General features: G+C 32.6%; 2 protein-coding genes across 3 annotated transcripts in view; both read left to right on the top strand.

Moving 5' to 3' along the window:
• The first annotated feature begins 4,874 nt into the window (after window positions 1-4,874).
• On the top strand, window positions 4,875-10,728 carry LOC115886648. The gene is made up of 3 exons (XM_030905894.1): window positions 4,875-5,212; window positions 9,508-9,574; window positions 9,709-10,728. The coding sequence occupies exons 2-3, from the start codon at window positions 9,526-9,528 to the stop codon at window positions 10,674-10,676; spliced, it is 1,017 nt and encodes a 338-aa protein (XP_030761754.1). The 5' UTR covers window positions 4,875-5,212; window positions 9,508-9,525; the 3' UTR covers window positions 10,677-10,728.
• Window positions 10,729-13,021: 2,293 nt separating this feature from the next.
• LOC115886693 overlaps window positions 13,022-15,857 on the top strand; it is a 15,978-nt gene continuing 13,142 nt past the window's right edge. For both annotated transcript variants that reach the window (XM_030905955.1, XM_030905953.1), the window contains exon 1: window positions 13,022-13,160. Coding sequence is in view for 1 of the 2 variants with exons in the window: in XM_030905953.1 (XP_030761813.1) it covers window positions 13,104-13,160 (57 nt within the window). In the remaining variant the exon portion in view is untranslated. The remainder of the gene's footprint in view (window positions 13,161-15,857) is intronic.

Genomic DNA, 15,857 nt, shown 5'->3' with positions numbered 1-15,857 from the left:
ATTTTTCTTGCATTTTAGCTTATTTATTACTTGTCAAAGATTAGATGCCAAAGAATTTAGGGGATACATTAATTTGACTTACTACCTGCTTCAGTAGCGTATCGGATGTTTGTGTTAATAAATACTTATTATAACTTATCTATTTTTTATTAGAATTATATATTTTTATAACAATTTAATAACTACCAACATTTATTCACAACGTAAAATAAAACAACAAATTATTGAGTCTACCCCACGTCTACCCTACATCATAGTTTTACATTTTTTAAATAAAATTAGAACGACACTGATAAACCGGAATTTAAGTCGGCCATATTTGAGGCCCATCGCGGTGTACCTAAGATTTTTGATATGCTCCTTCCTTAGTCTTCTTATTCAAAGATTAGGCCGCAAATGCTACTTAATGGGTTGTATTTACGGACGTAAACAGAGATACGTAAATTAGGTTATAAATATGAACATAAAATACAACAAAATATAATTGGACGTTACTTTAGGGATTATCAGTGGGACGTATCCTATTCGGACAACGGGTAGACGTCGGGCTAGTTCAAGTATATGTACGTCGTGCAAGCCAACGTGGGAACGACGTTGGGAAATTAATAAAAATGGTACGTTGTTATTTTGTACGTCTACAGATGGTTGGATTTACGACGTCACCGGTCGTTTCACCAGCACCCGACCTAAATTTGCACAAAGTCTGACGTCGCTTCAGGTCAGATCTAGTTCGAAGTCAGATAGATGCTACTTGGGTACCAAAGTTATATTTTTTCTTATGGAACACCCGGTATTTTATTTCATTTTTGGATTCTTGGACATAAAATAAGGCATTTATTATAAGGGTTTAATATGTTTAAATGCTTTGGTTTTTGAGATATTGAAAGATATGATGCTATAATAAAACAGTTTGTCAACACCCTGTACATTACTTTTCAGAGTTAATTTTTGTGCCGACTTTGAAGCCAGAGAAAAAAATATTACTAAAAAATTGTATTGCTTTCTTAAATGTATACAGGGGCATAAAAAATTGCTGGTCTGTTTTAAAGATTTATTTTACATAAAAACTTCGTTATTTCAAATACAACACTAAATAAAAATAGGAATGTATTTTTTAAAATAAATCGAAGCAGACTTTATATGTTCTTTCACACTATATTAAGGTTTCCTATACCTATCTGGCTCACATTTAGAATAAAATAGCAATCAATATGGCTGGTGTTGCCATGGCAATTTGCTACTGACAGTTAGTAGCTATTTTAATATTTCGATAGTTGCAGAGATATTATTATATACTGTAGAATATGCATAGATAAAACGAATAAAAGAAGAGTATATTTACTTAAGATGTTAATTAAAAAACCTCAGTTGTACGATATTTGCAACATAACAGACTCTGGATGGATTTTACGGGTATAAAATGCTCCAATGGGAAATGAAAGAGTCCTGTGTTTGCCCTTAAAGGGTCTCATATATCAGGGCCGCTGTACAGGCCATCGGTCATTCTAATGCCGGCCTGTCCAGGAAAAACCACGGCTTTTGTCCACGGTTGAGATTTATCAGGGACATAACAAGGGACCAAGGAAAATAACAACAAAATTGGACATTAACCGAGTTACTACGAGGGTTGTCTGGAAAGTTAAAACGAAAATCCACCAGATCACACTTATTTTGGTTAATTTATTATTATTGGTTTTTTATCTCTGCAACTATCGAAATATTTAATTTATAATTTTTTTTTACCTATATCTTAGGATTATGTAAAGTGATCTGAAAGGAAGCCAAAAATGCAATAATGTACAGGGTGTTTCACTTAGACGCACTTTTGCCAGACCCTGTATATTCATCCTTCAAATAAATACACACACCGGAAAAGTCTAGGGATATTACAATTTTATCCAGCCATCGTCAGTAATTTTATTATTTGCATTTCTGATATAATAAAATTAAAATAAACAAATAGTTTACAGGACGTATTGAATTTTTCAAATTTACCTTGATTTTTATTGAACTCAAAAAAATACACACATTTTTTTTAAATTCTAAACAGTGAATTAAAAAAAAAAAGATAAAACCATTTTTACTTAATAAAGGGTATGGCCTCCTCTACTGTTCACTACAGCCCTACATTGTCTCTCCATGCTCCTGATTAGGTTGTCGATCTCTTCTAGAGGTACAGCCTGCCACGCTGCATTCACGCCCGAACCAGATCCCTAAAAGTTTCACGAGGCATACCCATTCTCAAAATTCTTTTTTGGACCGCGTCCGATACGTGGTCGATGGGGTTGAGGTCAGGAAGTTGTTGCCGGGCGGGGTAAGATGTTTAATTGATGAGCATTGAAGATAAACTCACTTACCACTTTGGCTGTATGAGGCCGTGCATTGTTATGCATGAGAATGAAGTTTCTCCCAAAATCATTGGCATATTGGTAACACGACAGGCTCAAGAATTAAATCACGATATTTGATTCCTGTTAGAAACCTTTCAAGAAAACCGAGATCGGTTTTTCGGCCTAACTGGACCCCTCCCCAGACCATAACTGTGATAAGGGTGCACTTCCTGAACATGATCCAACCCAATAAGATTTCCCGGTTCTCTCCATACCCTAAGCCTTCTAAAATCCGGATGAATTCCAAAACATGACTCATCCGTGAAGAGAACATTGGTCCATTGTTCATTCGACCACTAAACATGATCTTGAACCCACAAATATCGTACTTCTCGATTTCCTCTCGTTAACGGTTGAGCTCTCCAGGGACGTCTGCTTCTTAAGTTCTGACCTCTCTTAATCTATAGCGAACAGTGTCAGGACTAACGGTTACATTATGTGTTTCCTGGAGAATTAAACTAAGCTCTCCTGCTGTAAGAGTCGGTTCGGCGTCGAGCCATTAATTGTAAAAAATGATCTTGCTGAGGGGTAGTTATGCGATGTCGCCCTGTGCGCCTTTCAGCAACATCACCACTTCCACGGTAGCGTGCACTTAATCGCGATATTACACTTTTCGTTGTATTTAATGCTCTAGCTAAGTCGATTTGGCGCATTCCAGGCTTCGAGCATACCCATTGCCCTTAGCGTTTTCGTCTCTCCTTAGCGTTATGTCTACGCTCCATAACATCGTTTAATAACACCATACTTATTTATTATATATATAAAAAAAAAAAAAAATATTCATTAAAAAAACATAAGCCAGTACAGGTTAAATTCGAACATTTGATGCTAGGTGCTTTTTATACATTTGACAAAAAATGCACAAACACTTCTGCAAATATCCAAATTTAGGAAAAACTAGTTGTTAGAAATACTTCGTTTCAGTCGAAGTAGAAAAAATCGGCCTACAAATATGTGGTTGTTTATTCAAAACGTTTATTTTTAACTTTAATAAAATGATATCTCTAGATTTTTCCGGTGTGTGTAGTTACATTCTTGAATTCATATACAGGGTGTTTCAAAACAAATGCGAAAAACTTTAGGCGGTGATTCCTTGTTCAAAATAAAGGGTAGTTTGCTTTATAAACGTTGGGTCAAAAGTCAACCATTAGGGAGATATCGCGGTACAAAGATGGGCGAAAAATAATGTTTTTACTTTTTATCTTGAAAACGAAAAGAGATAGACTAATGAAATTTTACGGAAGCATTTCTGTTATGAAAACACACTTTTCAGTAATTTTTTTTACTTTTTTAAAATGAGTGGAAATGGGTTTGAAATAAACTACCCTATCATTCTTGTTAACGAAATTTAAAGAAAAATCTTATTCAAACACATGCAAATGCTTTAATTTGGATAGGTTAGTTTGTTTAGAAAAACTTTTTTACCTCTTTTTGTGTTTTTGATTAAACTCACCAATTGGAAATTTAAAAAATAAAATGTAAAGCATTACATGTCAGGACAAAAACATTTTTATTTTTTTTTAGATTAAGAATCTTAGTGATAATAACGATAATAATAATCCTCTAGATAATAACGTATTGCAGTTAGATTTAATGTCAAATAAAATAATATTAGGAACATCCTAAAATGTAACAGCGGCCGACTAGATTTGTTTCCTAAAAAAAATTTTACAGCAGCCCACTAGATTCTTTATCAGAAAATGTTTGTTGTCCTGACATGTAATGCTTAAACATTTTATTTTTTAATTTCAAATTCAAAAAAAAAAATTTTTATCAAAAAAATACAAAGAGATAAAAAAGTTTCTAAACAAACTAAACTATCCAATTATTAAATTTTTAGCATGTGTTTGATAAGATTTTTCTTTAAATTTCTGTTTAACAAAGAATGATAGGGGTAGTTTATTTCAACCCCTTCCAACTCATTTTTAAAAAAGGTGAAAAAATCTCCAGAAAGTGTGTTTTCATTAACAGTAATGCTTTCATAAAATTTTATAGTCTATTCTCTTTTTCGTTTTCCAAGATAAAAAATAAAAATATTATTTTTTCCGCCCCAAATTTTTTTTTTTTTTTTTTTTTTCCCTTTTTTGATACCCGAATATTTCCCTAATGGTTGACTTTTGACCCAACGTTTATGAAGCAAACTACCCTTTATTATGAACAAGGAATCACCCCCTGAAGTTTTTCGCATTCGTTTTGAAACACCCTGTATAAATGTCTTAGAAAAAGACACTTGATTTTTTTTATAAATCGTAAAATTTTATAAATCATTTTCCAATTTTTTTTCTGAAAATTTTACTGAGATTGCCTAAAATTTTATTCAACAAAAAGAGTCAAAAACTAGTCCATTCAATCTCAAGCAATGCACTTCCTATCGAACAGTACTTCATATTTGTTTATTCTGGTACTAATTGGTACATTACTAACACTGTTTTTATTTACTGTAACCTTCTTTGACCGTTGATTGTTAACTTTACTTAAACCTTATCAATCTTTCGAGGAAGACTCTGAATAACATTGCTCCTACTAGTTTGATTCCGTGAACCTATCTTGTCGTGTTATTGTTGCCATAAAAATGTAAAAGTTCGAGAAATTCACTTACATAAATTGGCCAATTGCGCTAATAGATAAGCATAGTTGCACGCGTATCTTGTCTACAAACGAAACATCATCAAAATTAAAGTGCATCAATTTTTTGCAAATAATTTCAAAGTTTAGCCACAAGAAAATGTGAGAAAAGCCCAAGTTTGAATTGATTTAAGCATATACAGATATATAATACAGCTTTTGAGTTTTTTTTAGGACTCTCAGTGATTTATAAGAAGGTAAGACTGATTTCTACATTTAAATTCCCTTTGTTTATTTATTCAAGACGATAAAATGGTATTTATTAATTTTCGTGGGTATGGACGATAATGCAATTTTTATCGTCGTGTATATAAAACAATATCTTTTTTCAACAATAGCGAGTAACGTTTTAAAAAATATTTTTTTTTTTTTTTTTAGAATCGTGAAGATTTTGAAAGAGACGGCACGTAGAAAGAAAAAAATATTGTGCTGGGTTGGGCGTTGGTTTCTATGTAATTTTTTTTTAAAATTCATAAAATTTTGTAGATAATTTCAGTTTCAGTCAATTATATTATTTTTTTAATTCTTCTTTTCGTGCCAGAAATGGCTCAGAACGAAATAAGTAAATTACCAACAGATATTCAGGCTGAGGCGACAAACGCCATATCCAAACTACTTCACTTTAAAGTGCTATTTTATCTACTATTTTTGATAGATATAAGGCAATTTTAACAGTTACTATGGAAAAAAAATATTTTTAATACATAAAATTTTCTACAGACTGAAGATAAATAAGAATATAGATTAACCTACAGGGTGATATGTGCCTACATAGATTTTTATTAAAGATTTTTTTTACAAAAATACGGAATACTTATTTGCTTTAATATACAGTGTGATTTAAATTTATTTTTATACACCAATATCAGATTTATAGAAGAAACAACTGTAAATTGCTTACCTTAAGTGGATTTGGCATAAAAAAACACTCTTCTAAAAATACCATAATATTATAAAAATTACTGAGTATACCTAATATACATATTTTTCAAACCTTATCCAACCAAATTACTTTATATTGATTGGTATATACAGAGTGAGCCAAAACTAGAACTTATATTCAACTGTTTAGGGATATCATTTTATTAAAGTTAAAAATAAATGTTTTGAATAAACAACCACATATTTGTAGGCCGATTCTTTCTACTTCGATTGAAACGAAGTAGTCACACTAGTTATTTTCAAATTTGGGAATTGCAGAAAGTGTTGTGCATTTTTTTCCAAATGTAATTAAAAAGCACCTAGCATCAATTGTTCGAAATTAACCTGTACTGGCTATGTTTTTTATGAATAAACTGGCCAGAATTCATTCAAATAACCCTGTTTAGTATTAAACGACATTATGGAAAGCGTAGACATCTTAACAAAGACGAAATGCTAAGGGCCATGGGTATGTTTGAAGCTGGAATGCGCCAAATCGCCGTAGCTAGAGCATTAAATACAAAGCAAAGTGTAATATCGCGATTAAATGCACGCTACCATGAAAGTGGTGATGTTGCTTAAAGGCACACAGGGCGACATCGCATTACTACCCTCAGCAAGATCATTTTTTACAATTAAATGGCTCGACGCCGACCGACTCTTACAGCACCAGAGCTTAGTTTAATTCTTAAGGAAACACATAATGTAACCTTTAGTCCTGACACTGTTTGCAATAATGAAGAGAGGTCAACTTAAGAAGCAGACGCCCCTTGAGAGCTCAACCCTTAACGAGGAAATCGGAGAGGTAGGATATTTGTGGGGTCAAGATCATGTTCAGTGGTCGAATGAACAATGGGCCAATGTTCTCTTCACGGATGAGACACGCTTTGGAATTCATCCGGATTCGAGAAGGCTTAGGGTATGGAGAGAAACCGGGAAATCTTATTCGGTTGGATCCTGGTTGGATCATGTTCAGGTATTGCACCCTTATCAAGGTGTAACAGTTATGGTCTGGGGAGGGGTCCAGTTAGGCCGAAAAACCGATCTCCTTTTTCTTGAAAGGTTTCTAACAGGAATCACACATATCGTGATTTAATTCTTGAGTCTATTGTGTTACTATATGCCAATGATTTTGGGAGAAACTTCATGCTCATTTGCATGACAATGCACGGCTTCATACAGCCAGAGTGGTAAGTGAGTTTATCAATTCTCATCATTTAAACATCTTACCCTGGCGGGCACAATTCTTCCTGACCTCAACCCCATTGAGCACGTATGGGACGCAGTCCAAAGAAGAATTTTGAGAATGGGTATGCCTCGTGAAACTCGTAGGGATCTGGTTCGGGCCGTGAATGCAGCGTGGCAGGCTGTACCTCAAGAAGAGATCGAAAACCTGATCAGGAGCATGGAGAGACGATGTAGGGCTGTAATGAACAGTAGAGGAGGCTGTACCCTTTATTAAGTAAAAATGGTTTTATCTTTTTTTTTAATTCACAGTTTAGAATAAAAGAAAAATGTGTGTATTTTTTTGAATTCAATAAAAATCAAGGTAAATTTGAAGAATTCGGTAAATTTCGCATTTTTATTTCCAATACGTCCTGTAAACCATTTGTTTATTTTAATTTTATTATATCAGAAATGCAAATAATAAAATTACTGACGATGGCTGGATAAAATTGTAATATCCCTAGACTTTTCCGGTGTGTGTATATTATGTTTGTGTATAGAGTTTTTATAACAAAAATTAATTATACAGGGTGAGTCTCAAATAAGTGCAAATATTTTCAGGGCTGGTAGATCTCGATAAAAGAAACATATTTTCCCTTTACCGTTTCTCAAATCAAACCAAAATAACCAATTAATTTTACTTTCAAAATTTCCAAAAAAAAATAACTTTTTGTAAAAAAATTTGAGAATCACTGGATCTTTTCTGGATTTTATTTCTTGTAAATTTAATCTACTACCTATGTACAGGGTATCCCACTAAGATAGCTCTCGGCTGTATCTCGGAAAGTATTAACCGTAGTTGCTGCGGAAAAAAAAATATTTGTAACTAAAGAGGCTATGGGAAATTGCTGGACATTATTTTCAAGTTTGTAGAACGACCGCTAGGGGGCGCAACTCCAACAAAAAGTAAGAAAATGGAGTTTTTACACAATTTTGCCTAGATAAGGTGTACTATGAGTAACAGCTTCATAATCTTCAGTAAATTTTGAATATTTTTTGTTAGAGCCATTTTCCCCTATCTGCCAAAATAAAGTGGTGGGGGAAGGTTAGATCTGTTTTTATTTGAATATTAATAACTCTGGACTGGATGATCGGAATCCAACAAGCGAGGGCTCGTTTAAAAGAGCGTTTCTTACGCTCTATTGCACCATATAAACAATAATAATAAGCTTTTGAACGTAGACGCTAGGGGGCGTTGTTTTACAATTTAACAAACATTGTGCGTTTTTTCAAAAAAATTAAATGCAATAGTATATGTAATTTTAGCTGATAGTAAAGAGTAGTAAAAGCTTAAAAAGTCAGCGAAAACCGCATCTTGATATCTTCTTTCCAAACCGAAGATGTGTAAGGAATTATAATAAATACCCAAAAGCAATAAGACCTTTAATTATCTTATTTTTGTACGGGTTATCAGTAGCCCTCTTGATTATACCCATTTCTAACCTAAAAATAAAGATGAAACAGTTGGTCATTTTAAAATCGATATACCAAGGCTATAAATCGACAGATACCGCAATATCTAATAATAAGATATTAATAATAGGAACAAAACGATGATTCAGTTGAAGTCATGGTAGGCTTTGGAAAAAAGTTGCTTTTGACATAATAGTATAAATGTCAAATTTTTATTAGATCAACATTTTGATAGTTTTAGCAACGTTTTTTATCTTTTGATTGCTTTTTCAAAATGCCAACACAACTTCAACTACTTCAAATAATAAAGGCATTTTGAAAAAGCATTTAAAAGATAAAAATGTTGATCTAATAACAATTTGACGTTTATACTATTACGCGAAAAGCAACTTTTTTCCAAAGCCTACCATGACTCCACTGAATCATCGTTTCTTGTTCACTATTATTAATATCTTAATTATTAGATATTAATACATCTGTGGTATTATGCCATTCTGGTATTTCGTCGATTTTAAAATAAACTAACTGTTTCTATCTTATTTTTAGGTTAGAATGGGCATACTCAAGAGAGCTACTGATACCGTGTTGTAAAATTAAGGTAATTAAGGGCTTATTTTTTGGTATTTATTATAATTTTGCTAATATCTTCGGTTTGAAAGAAGATATCAAGATGCGGTTTTCGCTGACTTTTTACCATATTATCAACAAATTATATTTTTTAACTAAAATCTTAAAAAAACTGCAAAATTAATTTCTTTTTGCGGAAAAAAAGTTATAATCGTGTTTCTGGGGTCGAAATATACTACCACTAAAATATTTGCACTTATTTAAGACTCACCCTATATAGTAATTAGTGCCCGAATAGAAAACATAATATAGAATTTTTAATTTAATTATTTTTTTTGTAATTTTTTTATCTTTTTTTTGTCAGATATCGTTGGAACATAACATGGATCACAACATAACTACACATCACCATGACATGACTAGAGTACCGGGTAAGTCAAAACTAAATGTATTATTTAACTACTTCTGAAGGTCCTGTATTATTCTTATTACAAATTATTTAGTAAACGGTAAATACTTTTTATCTTCAATATAATAATATTTCTCGTCTCTCTCTTTTTTTTAGATTTTGACACAACGGATTTTGGCCTAGAAAACTCCACACCCTATCCACTGTATGCAGACGAGTACGCTACTATTTTTAACCCACTGTACATCATACACATAATGTGGCTTCTTGTATCTATAATTGTGATTTCCCTAGACATCTACCTAATAGTTGTAATCAAAAAATTCAAAACCCTTGAAAACGCGAGATCTTACAAGTACCTTCTTGTCTATGCCATATCGCACTTGTGCTACATGCTGTTGTCAGATTGTATAAGCATGTTTCTTCGCATGATATCACAGGGTTTGTCAACTACAGGCACATGCCTCGTTTCAAGCATTGATTATGCTTGTATTGAAATGGTTTCCTATTCTCTAACTTTCATGGCAATTGACTGGTATGCCTTTCATTATTATAAGTGGTTCCATGACAAGTATTTGAAGGTTTTTAATCATGGGATTTTAATAGCTTTTTTGATACTCCTTCTTAAGACCTTCGTAGTTTTTATAACTTGTTTTGTGAATGAATCACATATAGAAGAGATGGAAGAAGGTTTTTATTTTCTCGACTATTTCAGGTTAATTTCATTTTTTGTCTGTTTCATCACAATTATGGCGATATTTCTTATTTGGAAGCGTAAAAACACTAGTAATATTGCCAAAAAGTACGATTATTCTATAGTAGTTCCTTGGACATATTTCTTGATGTCATTACCACTTAATTTATACGAAGTAGTCCATCTTTTCGTGGAATATGAACACTATAATGGTCATTATATTACCTTCCTGATGTCACTGGCTATTTTGTCATATTTTGGTGTGATTGTAGTAGTGTTCTTGCTAGGGAAACACGACAAGCACTTCAAAATGGCGTACTTGAAGTGCTGCAAGAGAAGATATAAAAACAATAATTTTCAGGATGAAGTTTCGGATGACGGTAGTGAGGAAAACGGAGTGACTTATAACGGACATATCGTTAGTTTATAGTTTTAGTTATGTTTAATTATATTTTAGATTTAATAAATTGTTTTAAAATATTTGTCATTATTTTTTTTGCTAGATGTATTATTATCAGATTTTTTCACATACGAACCAAAATGGAATAAAGAATATATTTTATTTTCAGTATCGATGTTAGATGTCTACAAAAATTATCGTTTTTACATTTTTCCTTTTTGTTTGCTTGAGTCTTTTTTTATGGTACCTTTTTTAGGGTTAATATTAAGAACATCACAAAAAGTGAATTAGGCATGTATTCATTCTTTAAATAGTCAGTTGCAATCTTGAAATCGTTAAAAATTTCTTAGAAAAAAGAACTTTCTGTTTTTCTGAAAATTGCAAAATTTTCACAAGTAGTACCACTAGAGGTCAAATTATTTCCGGAAATTTTTTCGAGCTCATGAATATTTTAAAAATTAATAATTTAATAATAAAAATAATAATTAATTTAATTATTTTATTAATTTTATTAATAATAATGCGCCAAATCGACGTAGCTAGAACATTAAATGCAACGCAAAGTGTAATATCGCGATTAAGTGCACGCTACCGTGAAAGTGTTGATGTTGCTGAAAGGCACACAGGGCGACATCGCATTCTACCCCTCAGCAAGATCATTTTTTACAATTAAATGCTCGACGCCGACCGACTCTTACAGCACCAGAGCTAAGTTTAATTCTCCAGGAAACACATAATGTAACCGTTAGTCCTGACACTGTTCGCAATAGATTAAGAGAGGTCAACTTAAGAAGCAGACGCCCCTGGAGAGCTCAACCCTTAACGAGAGGAAATCGAGAGGTACGATATTTGTGGGCTCAAGATCATGTTTAGTGGTCGAATGAACAATGGACCAATGTTCTCTTCACGGATGAGTCACGCTTTGGAATTCATCTGGATTCGAGAAAGCTTAGGGTATGGAGAGAACCGGGAAATCTTATTCGGTTGGATCATGTTCAGGAAGTGCACCCTTATCAAGGTGGAACAGTTATGGTCTGGGGAGGAGTTCAGTTAGGCCGAAAAACCGATCTCGTTTTTTTTGAAAGGTTTCTAAGGAATCACATATAGTGATTTAATTCTTGAGCCTGTCGTGTTACCATATGCCAATGATTTTGGGAGAAACTTCATTCTCATTCATGACAATGCACGGCCTCATACAACCAGAGTGGTAAGTGAGTTTATCAATGCTCATCAATTAAACATCTTACCCTGGCCGGCCCAATCTCCTGACCTCAACCCCATCGAGCACGTATGGGACGCGGTCCAAAGAAGAATTTTGAGAATGGGCATCCCTCGTGAAACTCGTAGGGATCTGGTTCGGGCTGTGAATGCAGCGTGGCAGGCTGTACCTCAAGAAGAGATCGACAACCTGATCAGGAGCATGGAGAGACGATGTAGGGCTGTAATGAACAGTAGAGGAGGCTATACCCTTTATTAAGTAAACATGGTTTTATCTTTTTTTTAATTCACAGTTTAGAATAAAAAAAAATGTGTGTATTTTGAGTTCAAATAAAAATCAAGGTAAATTTGAAAAATTCGGTAAATTTCGCATTTTTATTTCCAATATGTCCTGTAAACTATTTGCTTATTTTAATTTTATTATATCAGAAATGCAAATAATAAAATTACTGACGATGGGTGGATAAAATTGTAATATCCCTAGACTTTTCCGGTGTGTGTATTTCAGTTTTGAAGCTGTAAAGCGGCACGGCTTAAAAAAATGTTTCGCTTCGGTCATGAAAGCAAAGAAAATATTCGCCGGGAGATTAAGCAGTTGACACCAGCGAATACTGGGAAATCGAAGTCAAGCGTATGGAAGCAGTTTACAAACTTTCATCTCAGTTTTGTAATTGAAATGTATCAAAATTATCATGTAAACAGATAAAAACCAGACTCTCAAAAAGATATTCTGTCATTATAAACGTCAAAAAATTACCAGTATAATTCGCTGTTGGGTGCCACAAGGAAAAAAATTTTCACTAAAATTTATCCGTTGCCATGGTGGTTTGCCAAAAAAACACGTTTTGATTTAAAATTACAGGTATGGAATTTTCAGATCAATTTTTTCTTCTCAAAATTTTATTGGGATTGCTAAACATTTTATCTAACAAAAAATTGTCAAAAATTAGTCCATTAGATCTCGAACAATGCCCTTAAAATCTAAAAACATACACCACTTCATATTTGTTTATGCAAATACTATTTTGCACATTATTAATACTATTTTTATTTATTATAACCTCTTTTGATCGTTGTTAAGTTCAAAACCTTATCAATCTTTCGACGAAGTATCTGAATAAATAATATTGTTACATGTTTCATTTAATTTCTTTGGACTTGTTTTGTGCTATTATTATCGTCAAAATGTAAAAGTTTGGGTGATTTGCCCAAACAAATTCGTGAATTGCATTAATATATATGAGCCAGTTGGTTGCATATTTTGTCTATAAACTATGTTCATTGACTTATAAGAAGGTAAAACGATGATTTACACTAATAATTTTATGTTATTTAGTTATCTTTTAGAGGGTATTTTATAAAATTAGTTTTTGCTTTTAAAAAAAATTGAATTCTGTATACATGACTAAAATAATTAAATAAAATACTGAATGTGGAGAGACTGAAGAGAGAAACTCGTATGGGATATGTGTATATCTACAGGGTGATATACAGGTTCTTATTTTCAAAATATGTGTATAATTGTTTTCTTTTAATATACAGTGTGATTTAAACTTATTTTTACATTAAAGTACGGCTTATTCAAGGTATACTTTTTACTTAAGAGAATTTGAGATAAAATTTCTGTTGTAAAAATACAATAGTATTAAGAATTACACTGGGCAATTTTTGAAAATCAACCATTTTTAGATGAAGATTAACGAATTTATACCTCCAATCCAAGAATCATATACTTCTTCAAAGCTAATGGTAACTGCCGATGGACACATATGTCCAGTTCAAGAGGACCTAGTCCAGAATAGTTTTCTAATTATAATTCGGTTTTAATATATCCTTTTGATAATAATAATGATATTTTTGATAATTTGAGTACCTCCCAATCCAAGAATCATACTTCTTCAGCTAATGGTAACTGCCGATGGACATGTTATGTTATCCAGTTCAAGAGGACCCAGTCCAGGGACAGTTTTTCTCATTTATAATTCGGTTTTAATATATTCTTTGATGATAATAATGTTATTTGATAATGAATTTATACCCTCCAATCCAGGAATCAGTCATTCTTCAGCTAATGGTAAACTGCCGATGGACATATGCCATCCAGTTAAGAGTGACCTAGTCCAGAATAGTTTTCTAATTATAATTCGGTTTTAATATATCCTTTTACACACACGATATTTGATAATGAATTTATACCCCTCCAATCCAAGAATCATACTTCTTTAGCTAATGGTAAACTGCCGATGGATATATGCCATCCAGTTCGGAAGGACCCAGTCCAGGATGTTTTCATTATAATTCGGTTTTAATATATCTTTGATAATAATAATGATATTTGATAATGAATTTTATACCGTCCAATCCAAAAATCATACTTCTTCAGCTAATGGTAAACTGCCGATGGACATATACCATCCAGTTTAAGAGGAACTAGTCCAGGACAGTTTTCTCATTATAATTCGGTTTTAATATAGTTCTTTTTGATGATAATAATGTTATTTGATAATGAATTTATACCCTCCAATCCAAGAATCATACTTCTTCAGCTAATGATAAACTGCCGATGGACATATGCCATTCAGTTCAAGAGGACCTAGTCCAGAATAGTTTTCTAATTATAATCCGGTTTTAAGGTCCTTTTGATAATAATAATGATATTTGATAATGAATTTATACCCTCCAATCCAAGAATTGCTACTTCTTTAGCTAATGGTAAACTGCCGATGCAATATATGCCATCCAGTTCAAGAGGACCCAGTTCAGAACAGTTTTCTCATTATAATTCGGTTTTAATATATTCTTTTGATAATAATAATGATATTTGATAATGAATTTATATCGTCCAATACATGAATCATACTTCTTTCAGCTAATGGTAAACTACCGATGGACATATGCCATCCAGTTCAAGAGGACCCAGTCCAGGACAGTTTTCTCATTATAATTGGTTTTAATATATTCTTTTGATAATAATAATGATATTTTGAGAATGAATTTATACCCTCCAATCCAAGAATCATACTTCTTTCTTTCAGTTAATGGTAAACTGCCGATGGACATATATGCCATCCAGTTCAAGTAGACCCAGTCCAGGACAGTTTCTCATTATATTTCTGTTTTAATATATTCTTTGATGATAATCATGTTATTTGATAATGAATTTATACTGTCCAATCCAAGAATCATACTGTGCTAATGGTAAATTGCCGATGGACATATGCCATCCAGTCCAAGAGTGACCCAGTCCAGGATAGTTTTCTTCATTATAACTGGTTTTTAATATATTCTTTTGATAATAATAATGATATTTGATAATGAATTTATATCGTCCAATACAAGAAATCACTTCTCCAGCTTAATGGTAAACTGCCGATGGACATATGCCATCCAGTTCAAGAGACCCAGTCCAGCCAGTTTTCTCATTATAATTCGGTTTTAATATATTCTTTGATGATAATAATGTTATTTGATAATGAATTTATACCTCCAATCCAAGAATCATACTTTTCAGCTAATGGTAAACTGCCGATGGACATATGCCATCCAGTTCAAGAGTGCCCAGTCCAGAATAAGCTTAATTATAATTCGGTTTTACATATCCTTTGATAATAAATTATATTTGATAATGAATTTATACCCCTCCAATCCAAGAATCATACTTCTTCAGCTAATGGTAAACTGCCGATGGACATATGCCATCCAGTTCAAGAGGACCCAGTCCAGGACAGTTTTCATTATAAATTCGGTTTTAATATATTCTTTGATGATAATAATGTTAAGTCGGATAATGAATTTATACCCTCCAATCCAAGAATCATACTTCTTCAGCTAATGGTAAACTGCCGATGGACATATGCCATCCAGTTCAAGAGGACCCAGTCCAGATTTTCTTTCATTATAATTTGTTTCTTAATATATTCTTTTTGATGATAATCGTTATTTGATAATGAATTTATACCGTCCAAGCACGTAACTGAACGAAGTGGCTACTGA

Source organism: Sitophilus oryzae, unplaced genomic scaffold (assembly GCF_002938485.1).
Source record: "Sitophilus oryzae breed Bouriz unplaced genomic scaffold, Soryzae_2.0 scaffold_494_pilon_pilon, whole genome shotgun sequence".
Classification (NCBI taxonomy): domain Eukaryota; kingdom Metazoa; phylum Arthropoda; class Insecta; order Coleoptera; family Curculionidae; genus Sitophilus; species Sitophilus oryzae.
Note: the sequence above shows the minus strand (reverse complement) of the source record. Positions and strands in the feature narration are given on the sequence as shown.

What these genes read in the sequence shown, in the direction of transcription:
- LOC115886648 (XM_030905894.1), top strand. Translation starts at nt 9,526, where the DNA reads ATGGATCACAACATAACTACACATCACCATGACATGACTAGAGTACCG. An exon ending in TGACATGACTAGAGTACCGG is followed by an intron (nt 9,575 to 9,708) that starts GTAAGTCAAAAC and finishes TCTTTTTTTTAG; the next exon opens with ATTTTGACACAACGGATTTT.